At 33.4% G+C, this 20551-nt stretch overlaps 1 protein-coding gene across 1 annotated transcript in view; it reads right to left on the bottom strand.

The window, feature by feature from the left end:
- LOC142343020 (uncharacterized) overlaps window positions 1-19324 on the bottom strand; it is a 75283-nt gene extending 55959 nt beyond the window's left edge. The window contains exons 1-5 of the mRNA XM_075394705.1: window positions 19092-19324; window positions 18604-18663; window positions 14573-14872; window positions 10674-10843; window positions 5208-5352 (exon numbers count right to left, since the gene is read on the bottom strand). Coding sequence (XP_075250820.1) covers window positions 5208-5352; window positions 10674-10843; window positions 14573-14872; window positions 18604-18658 — 670 coding nt within the window. The 5' untranslated portion in view covers window positions 18659-18663; window positions 19092-19324. The remainder of the gene's footprint in view (window positions 1-5207; window positions 5353-10673; window positions 10844-14572; window positions 14873-18603; window positions 18664-19091) is intronic.
- Window positions 19325-20551: the final 1227 nt, after the last annotated feature.

Below are 20551 nucleotides of genomic sequence, written 5' to 3'. Positions count from 1 at the left end.
CCATTCAAAAGCTTTGAAATTCACGTTGCTTTATTATCAAAATGGCCAACCAAGTGAACTTTACTACAGGAAACATTTCCGAACTGAAACAAATTATTGAAAAACTTACAAATACTGTAACAAAGCAAAACCTAGTCATACAAAATCTTACGGATCGTCTCGAAAAACTTGAGAATAACCAAATTACTTCAGAAAACAACATTTATCAGTTAGAAAAACGATTAACAGCAGTAGAAAGATATCAAAACAGACCATTTCTTATTTTTACTAACATCGACATCCCAGCTGATGGTAATGTACTCGCACCAATTTTACAAATAGTAAACAACATCTTGCAGGTTAGTTTGAATCCCGACGAAATCTCGATTGCCCACCCACTAAAAAATGGAAACATTGCGCCTATTTTTGTTCAATTTTTGTATTTGCAACAAAGGGAAATAATTCTGAAACGTGCTTCATGGTTAAGAGGTCTGAGAAATTCGATGGGGAATCCTATTTTCATTCATGAACGACTGGCGAAAAAAAGGTTGTTATTATTGAAAAAAAAGCTCGAGAAATGAACATTCACTATAAGATTAAGAAATAACACTTATGGGCTTTTGATGGTAAAAGATATCAACCAGTTGATGACATCAGCGAGCTCCCGGATTATCAAAGGAGACAACAAAAGAGTTTGCAAACTGTACAAAATGGTACTCCATTCATGAATAACAAAAGAACCTATGCTTTTTCGCCTGATATGGACGCAACAAACAACGGAAATGATATACCAATGAACAAAAAACAAAATATGTACGGTGTTTCATTTCAGCAAAACAAAAGTTATGCATCAAAAAACTAACATTCACAGTCTTGCTTGTTAGCATCCGGTCTCTAAAAAAACACCTTGAGGAACTTCAGGTTTTTTCGCAAACATTTGAGTCCCTACCAACTGTGATTTGTCTTGTTGAAACTTGGATACAAGAGGGTTCTCATGAAGAACACTTCAATATATCAGGTTATCAGAAAATAATTGCTAAAAACAGGGTGGGAATTGGTGGAGGAGTAGCCATGTTTTGCAGGGAAGATATTCTTCTTTTAGATAGCTTTCCAACGAACTATGATGAGAGCCTAGGTATAAAAATTAGAACAAATAACGAAAACTATACTTTGATTACATACTATGTTCTCCCTGGGTTCAATAAAAATCAGTTCTCGACTGAATTTGACAGCTATCTTGAGACTATGGTGGATGCGAACCAAAATCTTATTATATGTGGAGACTTCAATATAGATCAGCTATCTCTGACTCCAATAAAAAGGCGATTTGAAGATGTCATCTCTAGTAACGGTATAAACCTAATGGATTCGGGTATAACTAGAGAAACGTTGACAACAAAATCATCCCTCGATTTATTTCTGACAAATATCAACAAAAATCAATGCATAGTAAATTCTATCAGTTACGACATCACAGATCATTATCCAGAATTTTTTAGTCTAACAAAAAGTATGATTAAACCCAAGATAAAAGCATCTAAACGTCGCAGTATGTCTGCCTTCAAAAACAAAATACTGTTTGAAAAATACAAAAAGGAACTGGAAAACAATTTAATCATATTTCAGAACAACAATACGGATCAATCTTTCAACGCATTTTGTAACTGTTTACATTTTGTAGTCGACAAACACCAGCCTTTGGTTGAAATAAAACAAAAGAAAAATAGGAATCAATGGGTCACAAATCGAATAAAAAATCTTTTTGCGAAGAGAAACAATGCAAGAACAAAATGGTTGAGAAGAAAAAACAACATCGATAAAAATAGATATCTTCAACTGAAAAGCAAGAGCACTCAAATCATGAACGACACAAAAAAACTTTTCATACAAAACAAAATTCAAAATTGTGGTAGGGACTCAAGGAAAATGTACAAAATCATAAACAAATTGATAGGCAGGAACAGAAGAAGAGATGTCGGTTATAACCTTGTTTTCAATAATTTTGGAACTGATGACCCCAGTAGCATAGCTGATTATTTCAATGAACATTTTGTAAATGTTCCAGATGAAATAGTAAGCAAATTACCTCAAATAAGCTTTCCTTCATCTAATTATGCTGAAGAACAATCTATGATGCTACATGAAACAAATGTAGTAGAAGTGCCTTCACAAATAGCCGGCCTACAAAATTCTTTTGCGCATGGTGTGGATCCGATCACTAACACCTTCATTCAGTGATTTGACAGAACTTTAGCCCCATTTTTAGTTAATTATATCAGTGAATCTTTTTTGAGCGGAGTTTTCCCAAATAGCCTAAAACTATCCAACCGCATTTCAAAACGGGATCAAAAACTGATGCCAATAACTATCAACCAATTTCGATTTTGCCATCTTTTGGAAAAGTATTTGAAAAAATTATGAAAACAAAAATTCTCAACTACATAGAGAAATCCAAATTCTTGGTGAAAATCAGTTTGGTTTCCGTAATCGGAGATCAACAGTTGATGCACTCGTAAATGTAGCGGAAAACATAAGGTTGGAAAAAGCAAAAGGGAACAATAGCACCACGGTCTTCCTAGATTTGAAAAAGGCATTCGACACTGTTAATCACTCGCTGCTGTTGAAAAAATTAGAAAACTTTGGAATTAGGGGTCAGGTTTTAAGCTGGTTTTCTTCATATCTCAAATCAAGAACACAGAGTTCCTCAAGGTTCTGTTCTGGGTCCTGTATTATTTATACTGTACTTTAATGACTTTCGGGACGCTTGTAAATTATCCACTCCGTATTTTTTTGCCCATGATACCAGTCTCTTTTCCAAAAGCAGACCAACCTCTGAAGAATTAATTACTGAAATTCATTCAGTTTCACATTGGCTACATCAAAAGAAAATGGATTTAAACGAGTCAAAAACTTTTGTAATGAATTTTTTTGAAACTAAAGCCAACACAAAGATTCAAAATTGCCCAGTTCAGAAATGCAATACCTACAAACATCTAGGAGTAATTTTAGACGCAAATTTAACTTTCGAAAAACATGTGGAATCCATTTGTTTAAAATTAAAGAAGTGGATCGGAATAATTGCAAGGCTAAGGAGAACTTGCAGTCGCAACACCGTTTTGATGTTCTACAAAACTACAGTGGTACCAATTTTTGAGTATGGACTTCTTATTTATGGTGGAACAACGTTGAGTAAGCTTCAAAAAATTGAACGGTTCCGAAAGAAAATTTTGAGAATGGTTTTTAGAAAGAAACCAAGTGACTCCATCTTTGATACTTTACTCGAGTTCAAAATTTTGACAATTTGTGAATTGTACTTAAAACATCTGCTTTCATTCAGCCTTAAATCATAATTTGGGTTACATTCAAACAAAATGATGAATGAGATTTTGACCGCAAATCAAAATTTTTCGTACAATACTCGCTCGAAAACCACTCGCATTATACAAACAAAGACATCAAAAAGAATTTCAACTCGGACACCTCTGGGTTATCGCGGTAGAGTTCTGATAAATTTTCTACTGAAACAAAAAATACTACCTCAGCTTGAACAAGAGACCCTGTCCTGTATAAAAGTTAAAAAACTAGTCAATGCACTTCAATATAGCTTGATCATTCAAAACGATACGTTAAAAAAAACTTGTTTATAAATAAAATCTGGGCGCCTAATTAAGATACGTTAGTATTTGCAAGCGTCCACTCCTGATGAAATTTTGGATTTATGGACTTTTCATAGTGGACTCTGCTGTGTCCACAACTTCTGCGTGCTTTATAAATTAACAGGAGAAATTCAAATTCAAATTCAAAGGAGGTTGCCTGAACAATATTGGGTGGTGGTACCTTTGAAACACAATCGACAGCTCAAAATGCATAGCTCACTGTTTTCGACACTCGGCTTGTCCTTAAAGCACGCACTTTCAAAAAACCCGAGAGTCAAAAAAGACCCCATGAAGATTACATTAACCCTCCAGAAATTACACGGCTACTATGAATATGAATCCTACCCAGTAGTTCCAGTGGGAGTGGTGTGGGGTCAATGCTTACTTCAAATTTCCCCGTGCCCAAATAACTACATCTTCAAGTTTTAAGACGATAAAATGAGATTTATTAAAATCTTTATTTTCAAAAAAATGTGCTAATTATTCTCAATGTAAACATTTTAGAGATATCTCATTTGATACTAAAACAATTAAAAGACATTTAAATCCGCAAGCTAATGTGTTTTTAACCTAGTTTTGTCTGCGTTTCCTCTTCAAACCCTCTTTTTCTACATTATCATATCAAAACCGTTTGAATTTTATTACTTCCGTAGTTATGTTTTCGAGTCCGATGGTCGGACAGACCCCAATTGCTTCCAGCAAAAAATATTCCCTCTAAGTTTCAAGTTGTTATTGACAAAACTATCTGACATTGGTCGAATTCAAGGTATTTTGGTAATCAGTTTAATTTCTGGAAAAAATCGCCATTTTCTTTTCTCTTCGATAAAACCAAAATTCTCTGCAATTTCAAGTTTTCCCTCTAGTGGATTCTAAAGTTAACTCATGTTGTGTTCTCATTTAGTCTTTAGCCTAATTCTCATTACACTTGGCTGAGAAACCAAACTATATCGACAGCTCAAAATAAGTATTTATTCAACAATTTGTTTGCCTAAGATATACCACTTAACTCCAATATATGGGACTTTCGAAACAATATAATGTTATTAAAAAACGAAACTCAAAATGCAACCAATTCTCTAGCTTATTTCAGTAGACTTGTTTTTCCCTGAACGGCTTGGAATTTTTAAGTTCTGCAAATAGTACTTCTTATTTCGTTGGCTACAATTCTGTTCAAACGCCATAATTTGCCTGACGTCTGCATACTAGGGCCGGAACCAATAAATTTCGACTTTGCTACCCCTTGCGAGTTTGCTTTTTCATCTTTTCATCAGACAATAAAATGAAATTTGGCTCTTCGCAAAACATCTAGATGGTCAAGTTAGCATCAAAGTTTAGCTAAAGAGTGTCACAAAAACGCACTTCGCTTCCAGCAATCATTCTCGCTGTTTAGCTTTTATGCATTTACAAAATTTTAATTTTTTTTTGAAAAGGGGACTTGAAGCATCTACATTTGTATCAACGTGTTTTGTAAATTAAACAGGAATTTGTAATGAACTGTATCGGCCTTGAAGCTTGAAATAAATTTTCTTGCAATGTATTTTTCCCTCAAAAGTATCACTTCAATGTACTTACAGTCGAAGACCAAATTTCTGAATCCTGGAACTGAATTCTTTGTGAGTTGAAGGTCAGTGTCGGCGACTCTTGTTGTAAACTTTAAACTGTAAAATGCCTCGGCGTTTATTTGAGATGAGTCAAGGCACTGAAAGCCCAATTCTTGCTGAAAAAATGCATAAAATAAATTCAATTGTGATGAATCATCAAAGTTAAGACATAAGCAACTTTGAACGCACGAAAAGTGCAAAAACATTTTCGAACTCACGCAAGTCTCTACATAGAAATTTGTCCGTCTGGTACGATCTGGACGTAGCGGCTTTCCGTGTAGGACCTCAACCTAGTAGTCGTGAAAACCCGCCATTGTTTAAAGCGTCTACCGGTAGCAAACTTTACCTACTTACAGAGCAAATGGCGGATACTTACAATGTCTCACGTGCAGATGATGTGCAAAGCGCTCAAATTATACATCTGAGTATATTGAATAAATTAATGAAAGAAACTAATTAATGGGAATAAATTAAAGTAAAATGGGTCATATTTAATAATTAATAAATAATAATAATTGTGGTTCCTGCGTAATCTCAGCGAAAGGGCATTAGGCCACAGTGGCCTGTGCTCAGCTGCCCTTTTTCTTATTATTCCCTACATTTCAGACTGTTTTTTTTATAAGCAGCATTGCTCTTTTTTGGTGACTATGGCCACTTTTGCAATGTAGTTAAGTCGATTTTAGCATGAAAAAATAAACACCAGTATCAAAAATAATAAATTTGTTAGAAAACGTTTTCTTAGCTCTAGTAATGATGCAGCGTCGATCTTTTATGAATTGGTTTAGTAGAACTACGCTCTTTAGACTCTCAATTTCTCAAGATCATCAGTGATATTTTGGTAACATTTTTCTCAACAACTCCACATATGTTCATTGACACAGAAACCAAGAGTTGCTGAATGTTGAATAACTTCGGTAGTGCGGTACTGGGGTTAATGTTTTTTGTTCAACTCTCGTATTGAAAAACAATTGGATGATTGTGAATAGCTACGTTTGTGAATAATTGTATATAACCGAACATCAAGTAGAATTTCTCATTACGAAAGCTGCTTTTTAAACTTAAGTCAATCATAAATTTACCGAAAAATTGTCAGATATGGTTTCAAAAGCTGCCAAGAAGTTCTTGGATACAGAATATTTGGACCCCCATAAACTTTTTGGGTACCAAAGGTTTTTGGGAATCTAATTTTGAACCATTTATTCTATAAATTAAGACCTGGTCCATGCGTTTCAAAGTAATTTTGATGTTGAAAATCACACTGCAGACTTCATTGACCAATGCACTAGCTGGCCACTTCTAAACATAATTCATGTTTAACAACCAATTCAAAGATTTGATGATTTTCTTTCAAAGTTAAGGGACAAAAGCTAATACCTTTAATTGTACTTCTATTTCTTAGGCACAACCAGAACTTCAGTATTCGATCAAAGAACTAAATTTCTTGATTCCGCCACCAGATTCGTCTTCTGTACGCTGACAAAAAATAAGCTACTTTTTTCATACGCTGCTTTTCTTGTTTAAAAAATTCAAAATCCATCAAAAAATCTTAAAATAAAGTTAAAAGTGTGCTACATGTAATGAAATATTGTTTCATTTAAGAAAACCGATTTTTTTTAAAAAAAAAACGAAACAAACAAGAAATATGAAAGATCTTTAACCAGCTGCAAATGATGTAAGCAAATCAATACAAAATGGTCGATTTAATAAAAGAAGCGACGGACTATTAGCATTGCGTCATCTGTATGAAAAAAAATTATGAAAATCATTGTACCTTCTTATTCTTAACTTTTCTTAACTTTCCAAAAATTTACTAGAGGGCGTAAATTTTATGATTAAAATATGCTAAAATATCTATTTACTTTGCGAAAAAAAACAAAGATACATTTTTTACAAAGTATTTACGTACCAGTACATATATATATATATATATATATATATATATATATATATATATATACAAATATGTATATATAAATATAAATATATATATATATATATATAATATATCTAAAGATCATTCTCTCTCTCTCTCTCTCTCTATATATATATATATATATATATATATATATATATACATATATCTAAATATCTATATCTATATCTATATATATATATATATATATATATATATATATGTGTATATATATATATATATATATATATGAGTGTGTGTGTGTGTGTGTATATATATAATATATATTCTGCTATTATAAATTTAACGGAAAAACTATAAAGTTTCATATCTCTTCATTAAAAGGAATCATGCAGATTAGAAACCTCAGCGCAGACGACATTAGCGTGAAACATCATAAGTTTCTCTAAATCGAGTTGACTGATTGGCTATTATCAAAGTTTTCAATTTCTCCACTCAAAACCCAATTATGCAGTTTATATTGAAAAATATAAATCAATTTCTTCATAGATCCTTCAAAGCAAAACTGCCATTAAATATCTATCAATGGAAGAGCAAATGCAATGTTCCGGCACAAAAACCCAAAAAGAAAGAAAAAAACAATCCAAAAAATCAGTAATTCTCCATTTTACTTTGAAAAGAAATTACCATTTTTAGAAAACTGCTGTAAATAAAAGAAGCTAAAAGCAGAAACTGAAAAATCAAGCATGAATGGAGAGGAAATAAACAGAAGGCATAAATGGACAGGAAAAGTTGTAGAAAGTAGAGTTTTGCGCAGTTGAAAATGAAACTGATGATTTTGTTGGTTGATTCATAGTGTTAAACAGACAAAAAATTCTTTTTTAAAATTCAAACATGACGGCACCAGTGAAACAGAATGACCACCGAGCATACCATTCGGTCAATACAAAGTTCAAAAATGGATGTCATAAAGAATCTTTCAGTCTGGTTTTTTGAGATTTAATTGTTATTTTAATCATATATGATCTTTTAGTGTTTGCGAATTAAGTCAAATCAAGTCAAATAAATTCTGCGAATAAAGTCAAAGTAACAAATCAAAGGCAAAGATATATGCCTACGACTTGTTCTGTGCTATAAGTTTCCATTTAGTATTAAGATTGGAGGACTGAAAGAATTAATTCACAATAGATAATAATTATATTAGGGCTCGTATTTTTTAACTGTTTACTTGTTATAGTTAACAAGGAATTTTACTTGTCTTTACCGGCTTCTTCTATAATCGTGGCGTGTGTGTGTGATAACAAAAAATATATAATTATATAATTGGAACTAGCTGCTGAAGAGTTATTTAAGCTTTATTTCAGTTCTAGTTTAAACTATAGATTTCTTAAATTTTGTTTGGAGAAGGAAGCCAATTTTCTGATTATCGTCGTCTTTGTTTGGATTCAAAGGAGGCGCAATACATGTTTACCTACATATTGAGGTGAATTTTATTGTTTTTTTCTGGCCATGAAATATGAGAGATTTAACTCTCTTTTATCGCAGGATTTTTTAATTGAATCTAAAAAAAATAAAAATCTTATATACTAAAAATATCATTATTTCATTTGATTTTAAATGCACCCAGTTTCTGCGTTTCTCCTTATTAAAAACTGCTGCACAATGCGGTTTCACATGGAATTTTGTTGGAGTCTATCGATCGATCGTTTCCTGATGCTAACTGGCTCTTCTTGAAATTGGGAGAATGTTTCCGCACTTCAACTGTCAGTTCGAAATGTCAAGCATATCAAAAGATTTGAAATAATATCAGGGCCGCTTATGTACATTTGCTGTCTTGAGACTAAAAGAAGTGATCCATATCTAATCTGAAGAATTTTTAATTTTCAGTCTGAGCGTGCAATCTGCTTGTAAGCTCTTAGTGGTACACAATGCACTTAAATACGTTCGTCCCTTATTTTGGATTAGTTAACCATTCTAATTCTCAGCTCTCAAAACTACATTATCGATGAACAATAAAAGAAGCAACATAAAAACATTTCCAACACGATTTGCTGTAAGCGTTAACAGTTAAGAAAACAAAGTTCAAGCTCAAAACACCAGCGCTAAAAAAAACTCAGTGGCATTTGAGTACAGTTTCAAGTCAACTTTATCAAAAAGAAAAAAATGAGTTTGGTTAAGTGCTACAAAAAACCAGCGCTAAAGAACTTAGTAGCATTCGAGGTCACGTTTGTCGACTTTTTCAAAAGAAAAATTGAGTTTCATTTTTTACTTAAGAGTGAAGGTTGGACAAAAATATTGGATTTCAAAAACTGCGCGTCGACAGACAGCTGTAACAGGAGATTTTAGATCGGCATAAATATGATAATTCCCACGGTTCATTATTGCAGGTTACATTCGATAAGTCACTTTTTTCTCAAAATCTTAGAAACAATTGTTCTACAAATAATTTATTCTGCAGATAAGTTGGATATAATTTTCAAAGAAACTGACAAATAATGTGTTTGAGTGTTTTTATCCATAATAAAAACCTAACAAAACAGATAAAGGTTTCCACTCAATTCAATGAGGTATTGTAGGTGGTGCAAAGTTACCGTTTCTGGATTTCGGGATGTTTCCAATTATAGGTCCTCTATTTTTGGCCACATAACGTATAGCGACTGGAAAACCGGAAATTTGCAATTCGGGGGACTTCAGTTTTGCGGGAGGTTAATGGAAAAGATAATTCAAAATTGCTAATTTTTTATCCCATTAGTCTCAAAGCTCTCGAAAAGTAACTTGAAAGAAATTAAAGTCAGGGAAAACTCGAAATAACTCCTTGTAATTTTTTTAGGTTTTGAGACACCATGAGGGTTCAAAAGCTGGTTAAATAAAATCGAGGGACGTACATTGTGTTTGTAGTTTTAATCCCATCATAGCTGCAACTAGGATTTGATGAAGATTTTCATCTCTGTCATGATTTCATGGTTTTTTCAGGACGTCAAACAGAAGAATATAACATTTATCAATTTCCATTGGACCCAATCAGCTTCCTCTTTATTTTGGTCAAACGAAAATTGAGTCTTATTGAGTAACACACAAGAAAATTTATCATTTTGTTATGGAAATTTGTCAGTTCTATTTTTATAAAAGACGGTTCTATTTTTGTCATTTTTAATGTCTAGGGTATCATTAAGCCCTAAATACATATGAATGTGGAAATACATGGCATTGAGAAGGATAATATATGCATAAAATTAAGAAATTGAATGCTTTGGCTGAAAATCTAATCAGAGATTATTTTGAATGGATGACAGTCTATAATTTGAAAATGGTCTGGTCGACGGTTACACGAAAGTTGTCTAAATATATTATAACGGCCTGGAACGGTCCGAGCGCAATCCAAGAGCACAAACTATTTGGAGCACACAAAAGTCTAATCAGAGCTACTGTCGGTCTGGGACGGCCTGACCACTAAACAATTTGATGTGAGGCAACCTGATCATAGGTCTATTCTGTGTGAGAACTCGACATATGATTCTTGTAGATTTCTGAACGCCTTTTGGACCATTCTTCTGTTATGATTACCTGAGGATCGATCTGGCTCTCGACAGTGTCCAGAGTAGTTCCCTGTGGCTGTTGTAATTCCGTTTTGACTATATCAAACTCTGCGTCTTGTTTGGACTGTCTCCAGAGTGCACACAGCATAGTGTCATTCTGGAAGATCACTTCCACGTCTGAATCTATTTTGGGAGGATCTAAGAGACAACATAACACAAACAGATGCCCAATTATTGTCCTTATGATCTGCACCCCAGGTTTAGACCTCGACTGACGAAAAGAGGCATACATTCTAGTACGAGGGGCTTTTTATTAACTAACACCACACAGTCGAGCTTCCTACTTAAAGTTGGAGATTATTCTTTTCATGGGTCAGGCGTGGTATTCTTGTGGGTGGTGAAATAACATAACAGATTAGGTCGATTCATGGGTCGAGCAAAAAGTCTTTTCGTAGAAAAGTCTTCTGTTTTTTGTGATTCTAGACATTTTATTTTTTGTTGCTTCTGTTTACGCTAAATCAGCTACGCATCAAGATCAAGCAGTATCGCACCCGACCTATCAAACTTATCACGCAGGTGGAAAAAGGCAACAAGTTATAAAAATTTCATTGAACTGTTGAGATAAATCAGTTATCGCTGCTGGCTGCTGAACTTTTTCCCATATTGATTGACTGAATGAAACTAGGTAGCCTAACTGTAATGGTCTTCTTCCCTTACTAAGCTATGATAAAAGTCTGGCATTTTTCAGACGCTTTTGTTCCCAAAATTCCAAAGATTTTTTCCCCAGAAAAACCACATAATTTTGTTTCATTAGTGCTTCTTCGGAATTGGAACAAGTGAAGAGCATATTTGCTGATTACGTTATAAGTCGTGAGAAATTGATATGCAGGTAAGTTTTTGAGGGGCGAAAACAGACCCATGAGAAGACTTTTCCCGGACTCGTATATTCGGGCCTTACTAAAATTGAGCATAAAGTTACGGTTGAGTTATAGTTCAGCATCAAGTTTGGGTCAAAATAGTTTGCAAAAGCAAAAATTTGGATCGAGGCAAACTCAAGTAGGAAAAATTTAGGCTGAATTAAATTCAAGATGACGAAAAAGTCGAGCTAAAGTCTTTTCATGGTTAACTTGGATAACGCATGGTCTTTTTATACCGTCAAGACCTAAATAAGGGTCCCCCGTTGAAAGCGTAACTTAGAAAAGATCGTGTTTGACCAATAGCATGAAAAGACCGTGAAATGAAGGCACTTAAGGCAGGGATTAAAAACGAGGAAGAGTATTGGTTAATATTTTGTGCTTCTTAAGAGCTAATTTTTGAGATTTTCCATTAAACATTTGTGGTTTACAAATATTAATCTCAAAAATCTGTTTTTAAGATTCCTCGAGATCCCCACAAAATATTAACCCTACAAAATATTAACTATTGATTTATTCAGCTCGAACAACATCTTTGTCGGTGCGGGTATGGAAAAAACGATTTCAAAACTTTGCAAAGGCCTGTTCACAAAAAAAAGAGAACTATACATTCTGATACACGCTTTGTTGCGGGATTGTTGCAAGATTTTGAATCTCTTCTTTACTTGGATTTTGGTCTCCTGTCCATGCAATCACACAGAAGTTAACTTCTTTTTGTCTGTTCATTCAATCGATTTCTTAGCTTGGGCCATGTTGTTTAAGAATCTTAACATCTAACTAGAAGGAGCTCTTTTTTTAAAATCATTTGGTTGCAGCATTTCCACAAAGCGATGGATCTGATTATTTATACAGTCACACATGGAGTATCCAAAAAGCCTATGTGAATTATATAGTGGACACTCGATAGGGATACAGCACAAAAACTGGGCTACAATTAAAACAAGTAGGCGCGATAATATGAATGCGCACATAATGGTCCGACCCCACTCATCCATATCTTTCACTTAATTATCTTCCAGATGAGGACAGATAAAAAATGTTTTTCAAAATACACAGTTTACATCGAAAATATGTGGTGTACGAATCAAAAAATTGCAATATACTCAATGCACTAAACGCTTTCAAGAATGCTATATTAGAGTGCCGAAGAGATCTACTTTAACGAGACTCTGAGACACGCCAAATAACAAAATCATATAACCACAACAAACATTAAATTCTACCAAAATTCAATTCAAATGTTTTTTCAAGACAGCCTTCAACAAAGTCAAAAATGCACAAAATAAGGACAGTTAAAAATACGTTTTCACTTTGTCAAAGTTATTATAATTAATTAAAATAGTTAAATTCACAGTTATGACAACCGCAAAGTCTCAACTAAAATCATTAATTAGATTCAATTAAAGTTCATGTGAAGCCAAAAAGTCTATCATTATCTAGAATATTTCATACGACTACCAAAAGAACAAAACACAACGAAATTTGAAAAAATCATTCATATTTTGCTAAAGAACGCTTTCGAAGCCGTTAAAACTATGATCTATTCACAAAAAAATTGGTTATGTCCAAAATGTTTTCTTTCAACGCCATTAAAGTGATATGTGACCTGTCATTAATGTCATTATCAATAAGGAGAACAATAAAGCTCAAAGAGGATCATATGTCCAGAATTCATATATTTTTTCAGATTTTACAGATTTTTGCCCCTCGAACTAAGCGACAAGTTCTCAGAAACAAGTTAAAAAACTGTCAAAACCCAAAATCCAATATATTTTGAAAACAATTATTTCAAAAATCATAAAAAAGATCAGCTTACAAAAGCAAATAAAAATAGGTAGATTAACTGGTAACACGCCAGTTTGATTTTAGTGATGTTAAGCCAAAAAAAAATGCAATTGAATATCGAACATAGGTAAATCAAAAAATTTCACAAACATCATGAAAGGTTTACTAAAAAAAACGCTAAAGCCATAAAAACCAAGAGTTTTTCACTGAAGTTATTATGTATGCTCCCCAAGCTTCATTTGCATGTAAAAGGGATATATCAATGATTGAGCCTTGATTTGAAATAGTATTTAAAATAAAAGAAAAAGCAGGCGAAAATATTGTTTCTAAAAAAGAAACAGCGCCCCATCTCAACTCAAATCCTTTTCAGGATGTAAAGATCCACCATTAAACCAAAAACATTTTTGCTACATTTGCTCGTCCAGTGACAGCACGTAAATGTTGCAAAGGCTAGCGAAATAGATAATTCGGCAAAAAAGTCAAAAAATGAAGAATAAATGATGAACTATGGATAATTATGGAGTTATACCGTCAAAACCAGGGATATCAGTCAAATAGACATTCTTTCAATAAATCTCGATAACTCAACGAAAAAAAAACGAAATTGAAAAAAATAATTTATTTCTATGTTTTAAGTTGGACGGGCTCTCTAATGAGACTACTCACAATTTTCTACAATGGATATGCCGATCAGCCAAATTGACTGAACAAAAAACCCAGTTGAGCATATAGCTCCTCCCCCACTAAAATGGGTCGGAACAATACAAGTCACAAAAATTCTGATCCGGCGCTGGAAACAAGGATCAACCAGGTTCTGTACGTGGTTTTGCTGAATTTACAGAAAAGGCAAATTAAATAAAGAAACCACCGGAACGAATAGAATTCTCTAATAGAAGTGATCTTCATTATGCACAGAGAATGAGCAGAATTCAGACCAGAGCGAGTATCCATAATAATTTTACGCAAAATAATATTACGAACATGACAGATAAGAGAAAAAGTTGGAATCAAATCTAACCACATAAGAATTTTGCGATAGTGCAAGATACTAGCAAAATGATGCGTGAAAGATTTTATCGCAATCAGATCTAAATGAATTTTAATAAATCTAAATTTACTTTATTTTATTATGATAATTGCATGATAAGATGAACAAATAGAATAAAAAAATATTTAGCATGCATTTGATTTTTGAAATCATAAGTTTTTTTTTAATTACATTACTAACTTGTGAGATAATACTCCTCATAGCCATTGGCGCTTTTCAGCTCCGTTCCATTGCCACAGTTAACCACAGTATTGACTTTGACCTGGTAAACGGTTCCAAATTTCGGCAGTGTGGCAGACAATTTGACATTGAGATTGACATTACCGTTCTGGTGTACAACTGCGTGGGTATAGTAGTCTGTTATGACCAACTCAAAGTGGTCATAGTCTGTAGGAGTTGGTGGTTCTACTGTAACATCAATAGTACGACCATCCTCCAGGGTATCCTCGGCGATCAGTACGTTTGTAGGAGCTGCAGGCTCTGAAAAATTTGATCGAGTTATGAGTTTATTGTAAACCGCTTGTGCACGCTTAAACTGTTCACTCTGAGCTGTCTATTGAACGTGCGCTTCGAAAAATGCGATTCATTGGCCATACTGGCTTCAGTTGCTCCAATTCTGAGCTTGTAATACAGTTGTAGTTAAGTACCATGTGATCGAACGTCCGAGGGTTGAATTAATTAGCTTGCCTCACTCACATCAATGCTTTTTGTCAGTGAAAAAGTCTAGGGTCCAGGGGTGAATTCAATGTCCGAAGTTAGGCCAGCTGACCAGTTATTTGCCGCTCAGAGTTATTCCCAAAAGTAGAGAAACTATGTGTGACAAGGGCAATTGTTGCCTTTTCATCGCAATATCAACTATTTTCTACAAAATACTAAATTTCGTTGGTCCGAGTCGTCCGGTGATAGGAGGGGCGTCCGTGCTTGCACGACTTGCTTGCAGAGGAAGAGTTCCCCAGCCAGTCCCCATTCTCTTTATGCATAATGGACCTGACCTGACGTAGTTAAAAACGAAAACGAGAAAATAAGTTTCAAAAAATCACTTTTGAACAATTTTCCTAAAAATCTACTAATCATATACTGTAGTGTTTTAAAATTTGATCACAATTTTCCTCAATTTTGCAATTTGAACAGGCAATCATAAAAGCATTTTGAAATTTATATATGAAATTTAAAAAATGTTTTAAGTGCTTTAATGGGCCCGCGTTTTCTAGCATTAAATCAAAATAGAAGATGACGAAATCAAGTTCATTCTTAAAAAAAGTTAATTACTACATGTGACTTTGCACGAATAGGACCAAATTTTGTCAGGAAAGGCTTAGAAAACATTAATATCTTGCATTGATAGCTTACAACAAGCACAAAATTCAAACAATGAGTCAATACCAAAAATTTCATGTCAAAAGCAAACCTATAAAATTTTGTCAAATGCAAAATCTGGAGCCAAGTGCAACATTGTTAAAAAAAAATCAACATTTTCTAAGGATTAAAATATATCAAAGTGATCTCTGATAAGTTGTAATGAGAAAAACTGCGTGAAAATGTCTATTTATAATTCATTCATCTAAATGTTTAGGCAAAAACTCATTTATTTCGTTTAGGCAAAAATTTAATATTAAAAATGGCTGTTTTTCACTGTGTTGAAGCAGTGCCCACAAACTACAAAGTCTGTTATTCATGATGCAGCCATCCTCATTTACTCTCACAGATTTTGAGATCTATATTGCAAAAAAATGACATATCTTATCTGGCTGGGCAAAATACAATGCATACTAATAGCATAAAAACTGACAAACACGATCAAAAAATTTAACCTGAATTATTTTCAATAACTGATTATCTCATTAAAGACGATCACAGTTTTCCGAATTTTCCAATATAAATAGGCAATCATAAAAGAATTTTGCAATTTATAAATGAAATTTTGACAGAAAATGCGGTTAGTGCTTTAATGGACCCGCGTTTTCTAGCCCTATATCAAAATAGAAGATAACAATATCGCTTTCATTCTCTCAAAAAGTTAGTTACTACATGTGGCGTTGCACGAAAATTACCAAACTTTGTCAGGAAAGACTTAGAAAACATTGATAGCTTGCATTGATAGCTTACAACAAGCACAAATTTCAAACAATAAGACATGACCAAAAATTTCATGTCACAAATGCAACTTTGGTAAAAGAATAATCAACATTTTCTAAGATGAAAAATATATAAACTTGTATTTGCAACGTTGTAACGAAAAAGGCAGCTTAAACATGCCTATTTCTAAATCATTTATTTAAAAAAATCTGGTCACAAAATTAATACTAAAAAAGCGCTGTTTTTTATTGTTTTAAAGAAGTACCAACAATCTACAACATTTCTTCTTTTTCATGATGCAGCCATCATCATTTACTCTCACAGAAATTGAGATCTATTTTGCAAAAAACGACGTAAATCTTTTCTGGCTCTGCAAATTACAATGCATACTACTAGCATAAAAATTGACAAACAAGCTGACAGTGAAAAATCAACACAACTATACCAGTATCGCTAAAAATTGGGTTGGTTGAAAAATTTTACCTGAATTATTTTCATGGAAAGATTATCTCATCACAGACAAACAGAGATACGAAAAATACCTTTAAAAAAGTTTATCGTGTAGTTTCTCAATTGATATTACCTGTTTAATTTATATGTTCTATAGAATTAAATGCACTTCTTATAGAAAACTCCAAACTGCGTTTTATCCTTGTTGCTCATATGATTATAATGAAATGATCACAATACAGTGGTAGTTAAGTACCATATGATCAAACTTCCGACTGACGGTGAATACCATATGATCTGACGGTAATGCATGTCTCGCTGACGGTAAAATCTAGGGTCCAGGAGTGGATTCAAGTTCAGAGCTTAGGCCAGCTGACAAGTTAATTTCCGCTCACAGTTTTTCTCAAAAGTAGGAAACTATCTGTGACAACGGCAATTGTTGCTCCTTTCATCTAAATATCAATTATTTTCCTTAAAAACACTACAATTTGTTGGGCCGAGTCGTTCAGTGATAGGAGGGGTCTACGGAGGTTCAAGGGTAGGTTGTCCGTGCTTGCACGGCTTGACTGCAGGGAAAGTGTTCCCTAGTCAGTTCATATTCTGTTAAGTATAATGGATGTGACCTGACATAGCTAAAAACGAAAACGTTTCAAAAAGCAATTTTTGATCAATTTTCATTAAAATCTACTAATCATATACTCTATTGTTTGACAAATTGACCACATTTTTCTGCATTTTTCCAATGGTTTTTTTGCGAAAACGGTTATCTCATCAGAGACGCTAGTAGAATGAAATTTAAATAATTCAAACAAAGAAACACAATAATTATCTGTAAAACAGTTTATTATGTAATTTTCTCAATTGATAATTATTGATTACTTTAAATGTTCTATAGAGTTCAATGCTCTTTTAAATGTACAACTCCAAACCGAGTTTTATCTTGACTGTTCTTTTTCTAAAGCGCGGTGTCATAAATTAATTTTTTGTTCTAAGTTTATTTTGACGCAACCAAGCGCTATTGGTATTTTTTTAGCATTTTATTCCAAAAACAGCAGCTAAAATGCTAGAAATTTTTTTCATATGCTGAACAAACTGGATTAAAAGCAGATTTTTATTTACTCTTACTAGAATTGAGGCTTAGAGGCCGTATTTTCGACTCCAGTGAGCAATGAAATGCAGCAACCGGGCTGCAAATCAGGTTCTTCCATTCAATAAAATAACTGATGCCTTATGCTAGTCTTTGCAAAAAAATGATTTCTTGCTGAAAAGGATGCTATAGTGGGTCTCATAAATTTGCGACCCAAATGAACGTCGTTCAACACCCAAAACATTGTTCGCGCTTAAAATTTGCATTATTTTTTTTATTAATTTGAGCTAAATGAAAGAACGATGACTCGAAAATGGCCAGGCCAATGCTCATTTGCAATGAATCAAAAATTTTTCAAACGTCCGCTTGCTCGGCAACTTTGTGACAATAAATATAATATAAATATGATATCAATTTTCTCTCTGAAAGAGTAATTAATAATTTTTTGTGGATGTGCTTAAGAAACACAATCGACGCTGAAAAAGAATTTGCCAAGAAACGCGACTGTCTTTTGACAGGACAAAAAAAACCCTCGATTTCTATGACTCGTGTTTTTCATAACTTGAGACATAAAAGCAATAGAGTTTAAACTGCTTACCTTGACATGCCCTGGTGAATGCAGAAAGCGCGAGTATCCACATAAAGCCATGCATTTTGCCTTAAACAGTCACATTTGCAAACTAAACGACTCAAGATTGCAGAGAGGTATTAATTTGTTACAGCTTAGATGGTATGATTTTGTTTACTAGCCAGTTGTTTTTCGTGCTTCACGTATTGCATCAAAAATAAGCGTTATACTGCTTGATTGCATGGTCGTTACCATAGAAAGTCGGATGGTTGCTGCATGATGTTTCTCAATATTAATGCAAGAAAAATTCTGTCCTGTAATATCTTGGAGAAATTTTTGCAATATAGCAAGACATTTATGTTGCTTGTCAATATGACTACAAAATATGAGCTAAATATTATCGATTTTGAAAATTTTGAGACGTTCCATTCTTTTCAATTTATACAGGATTAGCAAACTAAATTAACTTATGTTTAAGAAAAGTGTCATGTTCAAGTTAATTTGAAAAAAAAACTTACCTCTCCGTTTCTCGTTATTAGCGATCAATTTGTCAATTAATAATGCCCTTATATTCTCAGCCACTCTCCGCTTACAAACCAGCTCGCTTCAAAAATTTTCGCTCAACAGCTAGCAATTTGAAAATAGAATAGATTTAATTACCAGTTAGTATGAAGCGATAATTAACTGACCAATTCAGGTAATGGTACAATTTACTCTATTGGTATAAATAGACGACAGGACAAAATCAAGTCAAATAGACCACTCGCATAACATATTAAGATACCAATCTATATTAAGATATGAACAGACTTGCAAACATAAAATTAGTTCGTGCGTTCATTGCAACAGAAGAATACAAACTTTGAGAAAATGTTTTTGAACAGTCATTCAAAATATGGTCTGCATATTAATAATAGCCTGTTCTTCGACTTTAGTTTAATGTGCTCTCTCATACGCTGATGATCAGAGTGACTAGAAAAATGCTTCAAGACAATTATTAGAAGTTTTTTCGAGGTTGCTTGTATTTCATGCTGAGGTTGACGCTCAAAATTATCCATGATCAGATGCTCCGGACAAACATGAGCAATGGTCCGACGAAGTTGGTTGAACAACAGCTCCTCTTTTTACCTCATTCTGAATCACGGTGTTCTCATTGTTTGCCTTCTTCTATCACAACGCCATGCTGTTCCAAACCGAGCTCATCTAAATTTTTGACTTTATTGTCAACCAAATGAAGAGATAATCAAAAATAGATGTTTAAGTTTGAAAAATTCGTTACATGACCAAACTACTAATTGAAATACATAATGCCATGCCTCAATACAGCTCTCACAAGACCTATCATTAAAAAGACTACGGGAAAAACCACAAAATAAGCGACAATAAAAATTTCACGGCATAAACTCAATATTTAAATTTAAAAGCACCGAGTAGCAATATCAAAATGCAACCGGATAAATCCTCAACTACACAAATTTACTTTTTTCCAACTACGCAGCAGACAAAACTTTTACCTTATGAGAATAGGTAACAAGTTGACAAAAAAAGAAATAATGAGGCGAAATTTAAAAATCAACCGACGTTTTTTGAACCAAATAATTTCAAACGGCTTGAAAATCACCAGCTTTTATCAAAATAAAGCCTGATATTTTTACTAAAATATTTAAAAAAACCAAAAAGATCTGCTTCTGTTTAGAATAAGACATAGAAACGGACTACATATGCACAAAAAACAAAAAAAATACAAAAAATTGCAAAAACACAAATTACAGAAGCCATTAAAATCATTAGCTATTATCTGATTATCTGATTATTATGTATTTTTTCAATTCTTAATTATGCTAATTCAACTAAAACTGAACTGAAAGGTTTTATGAAATCACTAGAGCCATATCTGAAAATCATTGGAAACTGTTATTGGGCGAATGCGTTAAAAAATTACTACATGTGACTTTGCACGAATGGGACCAAATTTTGT

This window comes from Convolutriloba macropyga, chromosome 7 (genome assembly GCF_964194025.1).
Source record: "Convolutriloba macropyga chromosome 7, txConMacr16.3, whole genome shotgun sequence".
In the NCBI taxonomy this organism is placed as follows: Eukaryota; Metazoa; Xenacoelomorpha; order Acoela; family Convolutidae; genus Convolutriloba; species Convolutriloba macropyga.
This window is presented reverse-complemented; position numbering and strand designations above follow the sequence as displayed.